This window comes from Myotis yumanensis, unplaced genomic scaffold (genome assembly GCF_028538775.1).
Source record: "Myotis yumanensis isolate MYYU_CA2020_CCGP unplaced genomic scaffold, mMyoYum1.0.hap1 SCAF_10, whole genome shotgun sequence".
Lineage (NCBI taxonomy): Eukaryota > Metazoa > Chordata > Mammalia > Chiroptera > Vespertilionidae > Myotis > Myotis yumanensis.
In genome coordinates, this window is record NW_027223761.1 from 40,684,399 (window position 1) to 40,696,816 (window position 12,418).

The following is a 12,418-nucleotide window of genomic DNA, read 5'->3' on the forward strand; positions in this document are numbered from 1 at the left end:
AGAGGTAGAGGATCCATGTAGATATACTAGTAACATCTTCCTTATACTAGAGCCCCCTCATGGGGAGAAATTGCACTACAGGATAAGCTGTCCAATCAACATGTAATGTGAGCCACATATATAACTTAAAAATTTCTAATATCTATACCAAACAAGTAAAGTAAAACAAGTGAAGTAAATATATATTTTATTTAATCCAATATATCCAAAATATTATGATCATACTCTACAATATAAAAATAATTAATACAATCTTTTATATTATTTTGGACCAATGGTGCACATTTTACACTTATAGCATGTCCCAAGTCACACTAGTCACATTTGAGTTGCCAGTGGCCCTTGGCTACCGACTGGACACCAGCTCTAGTCAACTCCTTGATATTCATTCCCACCCTCACTCCACCTCATAATTGCTTTTACAGTTGGCTTCAAAAGCATATAGCACCTCTCTAGCAGAGTCATAGCTGCTCACTCACTGGCTGTTCATATTGAGCTTAAAGGAAAGGGGATGTGGAGAAACGGAAAGAAATCATTCTCTTCCTAAAATAATCTATATTGGATGGATCATTTTCCTCTTCCCTTTTTGTACTTTAATGCATTTGACAGATTTTGTTTTAATTTTTCAATCACTACTCCTAACATTTTAAGATCCATGGAGGCTGTAGTAAAAACTGGTCAGAATTTCTTCCTTTAATTTTAAAGCCTCCAAAATTGACATAATAGACTTTAGCACGCTTATATGTATTTACACAAAATACATCAATTTCTTTGCTCATTTATTGCATTTTATAGAACCTGTGATATTATAAGAATGTAAAGTTACAGGTCGTTTTCTTTCATAAATAGAGATAAAAATAAAATCTAAGACATGTATTAGCAAAACAAATTCAGTATTGCACATGAAAAATGATAGTGTCTTATTTCAGGAATTTGTATTAGATTTAAACATTGAAACAAATCCATGTACTCCAATAACAGAATAAAAATGACACGATTATCTCAATCATTAGTGACAATATCGGTTGAAATTCAATTTTCCATTCAGAACAAAACTTATAGCAAATTAAGAGAAGGTCCCAAATTTGATCCTATGCATTGACAAAAAAATTATCATGATTAATAGTAAAAGGCTGAAAATTACCTCTCACCTATCTCTAGAGCTGTAATTACTTAATGAGGGATGTTCATTGTCACCACCAGTGCATTCTAGCCCTGAGTAAATGTTCAAAGAAAAAGGAAAAAGGAAGGAGACTGCAGAAAACAGAAGGTCAGAAAGGAGACTGAGGTGTGGATGAGCCTCAAAGGCTACTGCTCAGGTGTGGGTGAGGGCAGCAGAATGTTTAAGAGCTTGGGCGACGCAGGGTCATTGGGACTACACAGTTGCAAGGATTAAAATATGGGCAAAGAGTGGTGGGAAAGTAGTATTTAGTGAAGGTGTAGATGGGAAAGCCGTGGTTTGTGACATTAAAAAAGGAGACAGTGCCGGCCTCATAGTCTACGAAAACCCCAACCCTGCGAGGGGGCACCGTCATGGAGAGGAGCAGGGAACTGGAAGAGTCCTCATAGGCTCTATATTCATGTTTATGGTGCAACCCAATCACCCAGTAGCCATTTTGAGGTTGATATCGGGAGTAAACATTGCGATTGTTCAAAAACTGGTTGACAGAGAATGGAGATCCCACGGCATCACTGCACACGCCCAGGATCCAGTCAGTCTTCTTGACCACATCCACTTCCCAGTAATGTTTTCCAGAGGAGAAATACTGCGAGCCCAGGATGCCGCAGTCATAGTGCTCTTCCAGATGAGACCCAGACAGAGCGGCGCCCACAAATCTCACCTGTCTCCGGTTTTTAGACAGGACAAGATTTAAATTAGCTGTGTGTGGATTCAGAGTCACGTCCACTGTGGGAAAAGGTACAACATCAGCAGATGACAAGGGGTGCAGGGGTCTTATGACACTGAGAAGAAGAGACACAGAAGTGGGTGGGAGGAATTGGAACTATGTGGAGGGGGTATGGGCAGAAGTATCACCAGCTTATACCGGTGTGTGTGTGGGGGGGGGGGGGGGGGGGGGGGCGGGAGGTGGGATGTGGGATTTGTTTGGGAAGATTCGCATGTAAAAGAGGATCAGAACAATGGCAGCTTAAAAAGGCCATGGTTCTACTTACCCCAGTAGCTTTGGACATCTGTCAGCTCTGTAATGACAAAAAGTCAATCATGTGTAGAACCAACAGACTCTGGCCTGGGTGTTTTTTTCCTTACCTGACTCTCTCTTAGCTGCTATTTCCAAATACTAACTATAACCTCTATTCTTTTTATCTGTTACCACTACAATCATCCCACATCCAAATTCTGTCTCCTCAATCTCCTCACCTCTGAACACTCGTAGCATCTTCTTCAGATCTGGGGCCCGAAATGCACTCTTCAGCTTGGTGGGAAGATCTTCTGGTTTTTTCAGAGCCCAGTACTCACTCCTAGGGAACAGACATTATGAATCTCCTACATGGCTGACCTTGGGTTCCTCCAGCACCACTGTCCTTCATCTCTTAGGCCCCTGGGTAAACCTCAACACTTTCCTGAAGAAAATTAGCACCATTCCCCAAAAAGCCCTGACGCTGGGGCCAGAAAACCAGAATAAGAAACTAGCTTCTCACTCTCTGTAAATTTTGATAAGATTTAACCCCTCAAAGCCTCTTTTCTGTTTGTCTGTTTGTTGCTTTGCGAGGGACAAGGCTCCATATTTCACATGGACCTGGTGTGGGGAACTTTAGATGTCACCTTTAAGAATGAGATGCTAGAGTATGGGATAGAGAGTGTGTTTTTATCTCAGGCCAAAATCACTTTTCTCATCAAGACCTCAGGTCTATGTTTTTATTGAAATTGAAAAAAAAAAAATGGAAGTGTGAGGAGAAATAGGTAGCAAGATATGAACTGTTCCAAAGCCAAGGGAGAAAAGGAAATTCAAGGAAGATGTGCCAAAGCTGAACTTTGGGATAGGACAATGTAGAGAGGAAACTTCCCTCTGATAAAATACAGGGGCAATGAAAAGCCCCGTGTATTCTGACACAGCCATAAACTACTAGAATCAGGGCTGGAGACAGGCACGGAGATTTGTGGAAAAGGAGTTCCATCACAGGGCATTAGGAGAATCAATGATACTCTAACCCTTCATCCTTAAGGGCACTGCTGTTCCCAATTTGTGACCTCCCATTACCCACATTATCCTACCATAGAAACCAGGCCATTCCCTTTATTTTGGAGGACCCCAAAATTCTCAAGATGAGTAACTCGAGACACCAGTCCTAAATCTTCTCTGCCTTGTGATTGTTTTCCTTTCCCACTGACCACAAGGTAACTCTATGGATGGCTGCAGAAATCTTTTGTCACTCCAAAGAAACCACCTCGTGTTCTCCTGCACATACCTTTCCGTGACATCACTCACATCCTAGGGAGAAAAGAGACAGGTTAAGTCTAGGAGTCATAGGCCCTGTCCTCCAGTACAGCCTCACCCAAGTTCCTCATCCCATCCCTAACCCCCCATTATATGATGGGAATATTGATGAACGATATAGAGACCACAAGGTAGAGATAAGAACTTGCAAGCACACTGTCCCTGAGACCCTATATAGGGACGTCAGGAAATGATATGATTCATTCATTGGTACCTTTATTTTTACAACTGTGTGTGTGTGTGTGTGTGTGTGTGTGTGTATGTGTAATGTTACATATGTACATCACCTATCTATATTTGCCAGACATTGTGCCTTGCCCTAGAGAATATCCCATGCTGAAGCCCTAATTTCTGTCCTCTACATTCTGGTTGCTGAAGATACAGGGCCTTAAATGTGTTTTTTTGGTAGTATTATTTTTAATTTTATTTACTGAATTTTTTTTGAGAGAGAAAGAGATAGAGACATTGATTTGTTATTCCACTTATTTATGCATTCATTGGTTGTTTCTTGTATGTGGCCTGACCAGTGATCAAACCCACAACCTTGGTGCCTCAAGACAATGCTCTAACCAACCCGGCAAGGGCAAATGTGGTTGTTTCTTAAACCTCATCTCCTCTAACTGTCTATGCTCTTTTTGTTGAATTAATCTATTTTTCTTGAGTTCAACACATACATGTGGATTCCCAACTCTGTACTTCTCAGATCTCTCTTACACAGGCAGTCCTCCGGTTACATAGGACTAGACATACGTCATTTTGTGGTCATGTCGCCATCTCCCATTTACAGTATTTATATATATAAAAAAAGTTCCGTCATTTGGATGTACGTACATATGTGCTTTATGTTTTATTATTTATTTACCACAAATAAAGGTCAGGAATTGTTATCTTTCTTTAAATTTTTTTTTTACTGTTTCACCTCATTACTGCTGTGTATGTGCTCCATGTGAGTGATGTAGGTGCTTATGTAGGTGGGTTCCTACTTATGGCAAAAATCAATTTATGTTGCGCCGTAGGAATGGATCTCCGACGAAACCTGAGGACCTACTGTATACCCCAGCAAATGAGCCATAGGCATCACCAACTCAAGATTTTTAAAAGAAAATTTACTTTTCTGCAAACACGAGGTCTCCTCTACTATCTTCCACCTTCCTTAGTGATACCACCATCCATGCAGTCACCCAATTTAGGTAAATTATTGTCTTAAAAACCTCCTTATATTCATACTGATGTCTCATCTTAGACCAAGCCAGTCCATTTCACACCATTAACTTGTTAGCCACCTGCTTTTCAAGGTCATCGTTGCCACTATCTGCCTCATTTGAATAGAATTACTTCATGGCCTATTTGGTTTCTCTAACTCCTGCTTTATAAACTTCAGTGACTGAAGAAAAGGTCAATGGTTTGATCTATGTAACTATTTTGATTGTATTTCACAGAAACACAGTTCAAATTGGTTCAAATATGGAAAGTGGTAGAGGTGGTGGATGTGCCCACTTATACCAAATATCTAGGATTGCATCAATTTTAAGGCATGATCCAACCAAGTGCCACTGCACGTCTCTTGGGTTAGCTTTATTCTCATCATTTACATTTTGAAACTTGAAAGCTGCCCAAATCTTAATGGGCAACAATGCCACACAGCCATGGAAAAGAGAAGGAAGAATGTGTCTGTGATGGGCAAATTCTAGAAAAATGGACTGTAAGAGAAAACTCAAATTAAAATGTCCATGGGGCCTGGCTGGCATGGCTCAGTGGTTGAGTACCGACTAATGAATCAGAAAATCACGGTTTGATTCCCTGGCTTGTGGGCAGGATCCCAGGTGGGGGGCATGCAGGAGGCAGCTGATTCTCCCTTCTGATTGATGTTTCTATCTCTCTCTCCCTCTCCCTTCCTCTCTCTGAAATCAATAAAAGCATTTCTTTTAAAAATGTCCATTGGGTAGCCATACTAATGAGCATGAGAGCCTAGACCAGCCGTGGGCAAACTATGGCCCACGGGCCAGATCCGGCCCGTTTGAAATGAATAAAACTAAAAAATAAAAAAAAGACAGTACACTTTTATGTAATGGTGTTTACTTTGAATTTATATTAGTTCACACAAACACTCCATCCATGCTTTTGTTCCGGCCCTCCGGTCCAGTTTAAGAACCCATTGTGGCCCTCGAGTCAAAAAGTTTGCCCACCCCTGGCCTAGACAGATACCTGGACTAGTAATATAAATTGATAATTCTTCTGTACTTATGAAGCAATGTTACAATTTTAGGAGTCTGTGCAGGGGCTAAAACTGGGGGGCGAGGGGTGAGGAGAAGAAAACATTAGGGTAACCCAACATCAAAAGTGAAAAAAAAAAAAAGAATAAAATGAAGAAGTTAAATTGGAAGCAGTCAATGAAGAAAAGCTTCAACAGGTAGAAAGTAACTACATTTTGACCTTAATACTGGGGTCCAAGAATAGATAAAGAAATGATTATCACACTGGCAAAAGGAGAGCAAGAGGAAAACAAGTCAAACAAAAAAATAAGGAAGGGCCTGAAGGTTCCAGAATGTCACAAGGTGCTTTCTGCAACTTCATGGTCATACTATTCACTCAATGCAAAAAACAACTCTTCAGGTTTTAACCTCAGTTCAAGCTCCACCATCAAAACTCTCTATATTGGACACCTTGCACCCTCCCGACATACACACCCACCCACACACACACACACACACACACACACACACACACACCAGAGCTCAGTCTTCTTGTGTCTTAAAAGACCAGTTCAAACTCCTATTACAACATGGTAAATGATTCTGCCCTAGAGATGAGAGTGATAGCAAAGAAGGGCAGGTGATTATATAAGAATCTCTGAGTACTTGAGCTTGGTATGTGTTTATCTGCTATGAAAGTGAGTGAAAGCACATGACAAATTATAATAGAGTATCATCGACAACAGGTGCCTAATGGCCAGTGATTCTCAACAGGGGGAGGTGGGAGATGTTCCCCCCAAGGGACATTGGGCAGTGTCTGGAGGGCTTTTTGATTGTCACAGCTGGGTGTGGGTACTTCTGGTATCTAGGGGGCAGAGGGCAGGGATGCTGCTACATCTTACAATGTACAGGGCAGCCCCTCAGAGCAACTTTTCTAGCCCATTATTTCAATAATGTCAAGACTGATCAATGCTCCAATAGAACATCACTGGACACAGTAGATTTCCCCCACAGTATCAACTGAACTTTTGGACCACTTTTTATATATCATAAATACAAGTGAGATATCTCATTAAGAGACATGATTTCTACACAGTTGAATAAGGAAGAGGCACCCCAGGGTCAAAGGAATTTTATTTTTGCCTCCATCAGGATATCGGTCCCGTGTCAGAACGGTAGGAAAATTAGTCTCTCTTTGCCTGACTCTCAGGTTGGGGGCTCCTTCATGAGTCTTACCTGCAGCAGCTCCACTGTGGACCCCTGACACCGACGCTCCAGATCTGAGATGAGTTCCTTCAGTGCCTGGCTCTGGTGGGCCAGCTCATCCTCTGCCTCTTCCATAATATTCAGCCCCTTCCTCTCTTCCTCCTCCAGTTTTTTCAGTTGCCGCTGCTCCTCTTTGTCCAGGATGCTTCTCAACTGATTAAACTCTGTTTGGATCCTGTGTCTCTCAGGTTCCATTTGATTCTTCAAGGACATGGAAGAGAGTCTGTTAGTCTGTGGAGCTGAGGGTCTCCTCTCTAAGGGGTGGGCAGTCAGGCTCAGCACTGCTTCCCTGGCCAAGTCTCACTGGTAGAGGAGGAGTGAAGGGGGAAAGTCCTGCAGAACCTGGTCTTTCTTTAATTCTCCCCTCCACTCTTCCAGAACATTAGCCTCCAGTGGACTCATCGAGGCCTCCTAGATGTAAACTGCGATTCCTGGGTGAGGTTTAGATTTCAAGCAGCCTCCCCTGTCTTGCCTGCCTCTCCATTAGCCTCCCCATTCAATTCTGAGGGAGGAGGTAGGACTGATCGGCCTGTACCTAACCTGTCCTTCCAAGTTTCAGAGCTTGAAACTGTAGAACAAAGTCCAGAATCAGGAATTAGAAGCTGCTAATGGCCATGGTTCCTCTTCTATTGACTGTGGTGAAAAACCTGGATTCCCTTTTGATATGTTCATTTTCTAACACCCCCTTTTCTCTCCCCTGCCCTGCACCAGGAACAATAGCTCTGTTTGGAAGGGTTGCAGAGAAGGACTAGGCAAAGGGAAGCTCTTCTAGCCCAATCGGGGACAGGACCAGCTTTCTTTGCCCTCAACCCCCAGGACACCTTCAGGAAGTCTCTCTTACCTTCCAGGATGTCCTCTTCTCTATGATCACAGCTTTCAGTTTCTCAGCTTCCTGCTGCTCTTGCCTCAGCCTCTTCAGAGACTCCTGGAACTTCTCCTGGAAGAAACACATCAAGTCAAGCAGGGTCCAGCATTAAATGGTCTCAGTGACTAGACACGAATGAATGGGACAGAGCATGCTGACCTCAGAAAAAACTTGTCTGGCCCTGGACTGAAAATCTGAGAGAGCCAAGTTATACACAGGGGATAGACATCAGTAGGAACAGGGCGATTCTCTTTCGTCCCAGGAAAAGAACCTGGGACGAAAGAACCTTCAAGCGTTTATTCTCATTGCTTCCATATCCCCTCATACTCAATGCACCCAACCTCCCCTTTAGCCTCCAGCAGCATCTTCTTCTCAAAAGGACATGGAGAGCTGATCCTGAGCAGCAAGAAACTGGTAGTCTCTACTTGGCCAGGGGGAATTTTCTAGGTTCATTCCTCTAGCTAAATGGGAAGACTACAAAAATTAAGTTAGCATAAAATTAAAATGTCCTGCCAAGAACTTTATTCCTCCCTACGTTCCCTCCATGTGGGCTCCCACCTGGTACTCCTGGGCAACCTCCTCCATAAGGAATGTGTGGTGACCACGGTGCTCTTGAGACCGCTCGCAAAGCCAGCAAATCAGCTTTCCATCCTCCTTACAGAAGAGCTGGAGTTTCTCTCTATGGTGCGCACAAAGAATCACCTTCAGCGGCTCCCCTGAGCCCAAGACCACCTCTCTGAGCCTCTCCGCTATGTTGGCCAGGTGCCGATTAGGCCGCAGGTTCCTGAGCTGGTAGCTGGTCTGGCACACAGGACAGCTGCTTTCTTCTTCTTGGCCGATCTGCGATTCCTTGCTGTTCTCTGTGATGCAGGTTTGGCAGAAGCTGTGGCCACAGTCTATGCTCAGGGGTTCCTTCAGGAGCTCCAGGCAGATGGGGCAGGTCACTTCATCTTGTATGTCCACTAGTACTGCTGAAGTCATTGTAGCCATTCTCCTGGCTCCTTCTGCCCAGGCCTGTCTCCTAAGTTACTTACAGAATCCTGGGTAGATGGGCAAACAAAAAAGGGTCAGAGAGAGAAAATTAGGGAGAAAAGAAAGGATGCCGACTAGCCTGGAATAAGAGGTCTGACACCTGGGGTAACAAAGGCTCCTCATTCTAACTTCAAACACATTCTTTACCCGACTGCATCTTAGACTTCAATTTGCAACCCCATTAGAGTAAAGATTATGATTTCCTTTTACCTCTTCTGGACGGATGGACACACTAAGGCCCCGGAGAGGAGTGGCCCGTGTGAGCCACCATCTGTTTGACCTTTTCTCAGTCCACCAAAACCCCTCTCAATGTTAAAGTACCAAAAATAAAAGGCTGCTGCCTCAGGGTTTTTGCACTTGCTATTACTGCTGCAAGGAAGACCCTTCGCCTGCTACCTGTATGTCTCTGACTTCATTCAACTCTCTCCTTACATGTTCCCTTATCAGAGGAGTCTGCTCTGTTGAGCCTAGCTGGCTCAGACACCCATACAATCACTCCCGAGATACTTCCTTGCTGGATTTTTCTTCTGATCACCACCTAATATATATCTTTAATAGTCTGAACTCCCCACCAGAATATAAACTCCATGGGATTAGAGACCTTTTTTTGTTTGTTTTTTATTTTGTTACTGTATCTTCCCACCTGACACACTGTCCATGCTACAGGTCCTCAATGCTCGATGAGTTAACACCTAGAACCTCCTAATCCCTCCATAAGATAGATCTTTCTCATGGGCCTTTTCACCTCTTTGCCATCACTCTAACATTGCTTTCCAGTATCTAATCCCCAAGATCAAAGGAATCACTTATTATGAAGATACTTCTACTTTTTTCCCCCAATTACAGTTGACATACAATATTATATTAGTTTCAGGTATACACCACCCCAGTTATTAGACATTACATAATTTACTAAGTGATCATCGCGATAAGTCTCGTGCCCATCTGACATCATGCAGAGTTATTAGAATTTTATTGACTATATTCCTTATGCTGTACTTTATATCTCCATGACTATTCTGTAACTACCAATTGGTACTTCTTAAGACACCTCTACTTTCTATAAGCCCTTTTATCACTCCCCTAAGACCCTAAAGAAGCAACAATGACCACAAAAACAGGAGATCATGTTTTTACAACTCATACTTTTATAACCAGTTGGGACTTAGAAATCACATCCCCAAGTTTTCTTTATTACTCACAGAAAAACTCTGAATAAATAGGAGTATTTTTGGCTCTTTGAAAAGAGAGAGAGAGAAAGCACACATCTTATAAGTTGTAGAGTTGTGTAACCTAACACATCCAGAGTTCAAAGTTCCTAAATCTCATAATTTGAACATGACAGTTAAGCGGTAAATGTGGTAAAAGTCAGGCACAGTCCTGGTGCTTTAGGAATGTGAAAACAGCACCTCAGTGCTGCCACCTAGTGTCCTCTGGTGCTCTTGCAGGTCCTGGACCTATTTATTCACTTTGCTGTTTAGTAATAGCAATCTATACTAATAAAAAGGTAATATGCTAATTAGACTGGTTGACTGGCCATCTTCCGGATGCCTGGCTTCCTTCACGACAAAGCTATGGTGGTGAGGGCCAAGGCAGAGGCAGTTAGGGGTGATTAGGCTGGCAGGGGAGGGCAGCTGGGGGCGAGATCAGGCCGGCAGCGGTTTAGGGACAATCAGGCCAGCAGGGGAGGGCAGTTGGGGATGACCAGGCCAGCAGGGGGGGCAGTTAGGGGCGATCAGGCAGGCAGGCAGAGGCAGTTAGGGGCAACCAGGCAGGCAGGCAGAGAGGTTAGGGGTGATCAGGAAGGCAGGTGAGCGGTTTAGGAGCCAGTGGTCCCAGATTGCAAGAGGGATGTCCGACTGCTGGTTTAGGCCCAATCCCACAGGCCCAATCTAGCAGTTGGACATCAAGTTGGACATCCTCCAAGGGGTCCCCGATTGGAGAGAGTGAAGGCTGGGCTGAGAGGACCCCCACCCCCTGTGCACGAATTTCATGCACCAGGCTTCTAGTACTAATATAATAGTATTTATTGAAAGTCTGCTATGTACTGGGAAATAACCTAACTATTATACATGTAATAATTCAATAATTGTTTATAACAACACTGAGTGTCATTTCAACCCTATTTCACAGTTGTATAAACTGAGGCTCAGAGAGGCTACACAGTTAATCCAAGGGGTAGATCTGGAATTTGAATGCAGACTCAGGCTACTCCTCTATATGTCTCTTCTCCATAAAGGGTACTTAATAAAATTGTTAACAAGTTAATGAAAGTAAGTAACTAATTGGTATTACAGAGTATCTATCATCTAAGATACTCAGGTTTAACCAAAGTAATCATGCCTATGGAAACTGGGCACTTAGTTGGTTTATTATTCTCCTTACATACTTACATAATCTCATTTAGAACACTAGACTATGAGGGTCTATACCTTTATGAAGACTATGAGGGTACACTGCACCTAACAAAGACATGAGCAACTAACTTTGTAATAGGATTAAAATTATAACTTACCACTGATTTTACAGATAAATTTGATGTTGGCCTTGGGGCATCACAAAAGAAACAAATTATTATTTTATGAAATTGTTAATGTTAAAAAATAATTGACTTTGAAAAGATCAATAAAATACACAAGCTTCCAGGAAAGCTAACTGAGAAAAAAGAGAGGACACAAATGACTAATATTAGCAGTGAAAGAAGGGACATCACTCATCAGTACAAATTCTAAGGAAACTAGAAATATGACAAAGGACTAATTCCCTGAAAGACACAATTTACCAAAACTCACACAGAAGAAATAGACAATCTTAATAAACTTATTTCTATTAAAGAAAATGAATCAGTAATTAGTAACCTTCAAAACCAGAAAACAACAGGCCCAGATGGGTTAACCTGTACATTTTGTGAAAGATTAAAAAAAAATAATAATACGAGTTATCTACAATGTCTTTCAGAGGATAGAAGCAGAAAAAGTATTCCCCAACTTATTCATTCTATGAGGCCAACACAACCCTAATACCAATAGCCTAAATCCTAATATATAAAAGCCCAGGGTTGTAACAACGGATCATGACTGAAGATTGAGCAACCTGGAAATCCTTCAGTCAGCGCTGGGTTGCCGTGGTGACCCAGTGCTGACTGCCCAGGGGGCTGAGACCTAGAGAGAGAGGCAGGGTCTGATCCCCAGCCTCAGTGGCAGCTGTTGATCAGTACTTGCCTCTCTCTTTCTCTCCGTCTTTCTTTCCGGGCTTCACCAGAAGCCAGGCCTTTCTTTCTCTCCCAGCCTTTGGGGGGGCTGCTGTTCAGCCCTGCCTCCCTGATTAGGCCCAGAGATGCTGACTGGCATAGGAACCAACCAATTAGAACCAAATGTGGGTGCTGTGAAGAACCAATGACTATCTAGGAGGTGGAACTTTTGATGCTGACTGGCATAGGAACCGACCAATCAGAACCAAATGTGGGTACTGTGAAGAAACAATGGCTGCCTGGGAGGCAGAGCTTTTGACATTGATTGGCATAAAAACCAACCAATCAGAACCAAATGTGGGTGCTGTGGGGAACCAATGGCTGCCTAGGAGGCAGAGCTTTTGATGTTGACTGGCAT

The 12,418-nt window shown here is 42.9% G+C and overlaps 1 protein-coding gene across 1 annotated transcript; it reads right to left on the bottom strand.

Moving 5' to 3' along the window:
• Positions 1–1,130: 1,130 nt before the first annotated feature.
• Positions 1,131–8,771, bottom strand: TRIM6 (tripartite motif containing 6). Its single transcript, XM_070425461.1, has 7 exons — positions 8,337–8,771; positions 7,755–7,850; positions 6,884–7,114; positions 3,427–3,449; positions 2,378–2,478; positions 2,173–2,199; positions 1,131–1,906 (listed from the first exon to the last, which is right to left on the bottom strand). The coding sequence occupies exons 1-7, from the start codon at positions 8,766–8,768 to the stop codon at positions 1,344–1,346; spliced, it is 1,473 nt and encodes a 490-aa protein (XP_070281562.1). The 5' UTR covers positions 8,769–8,771; the 3' UTR covers positions 1,131–1,343.
• Between the last annotated feature and the right edge of the window lie 3,647 nt (positions 8,772–12,418).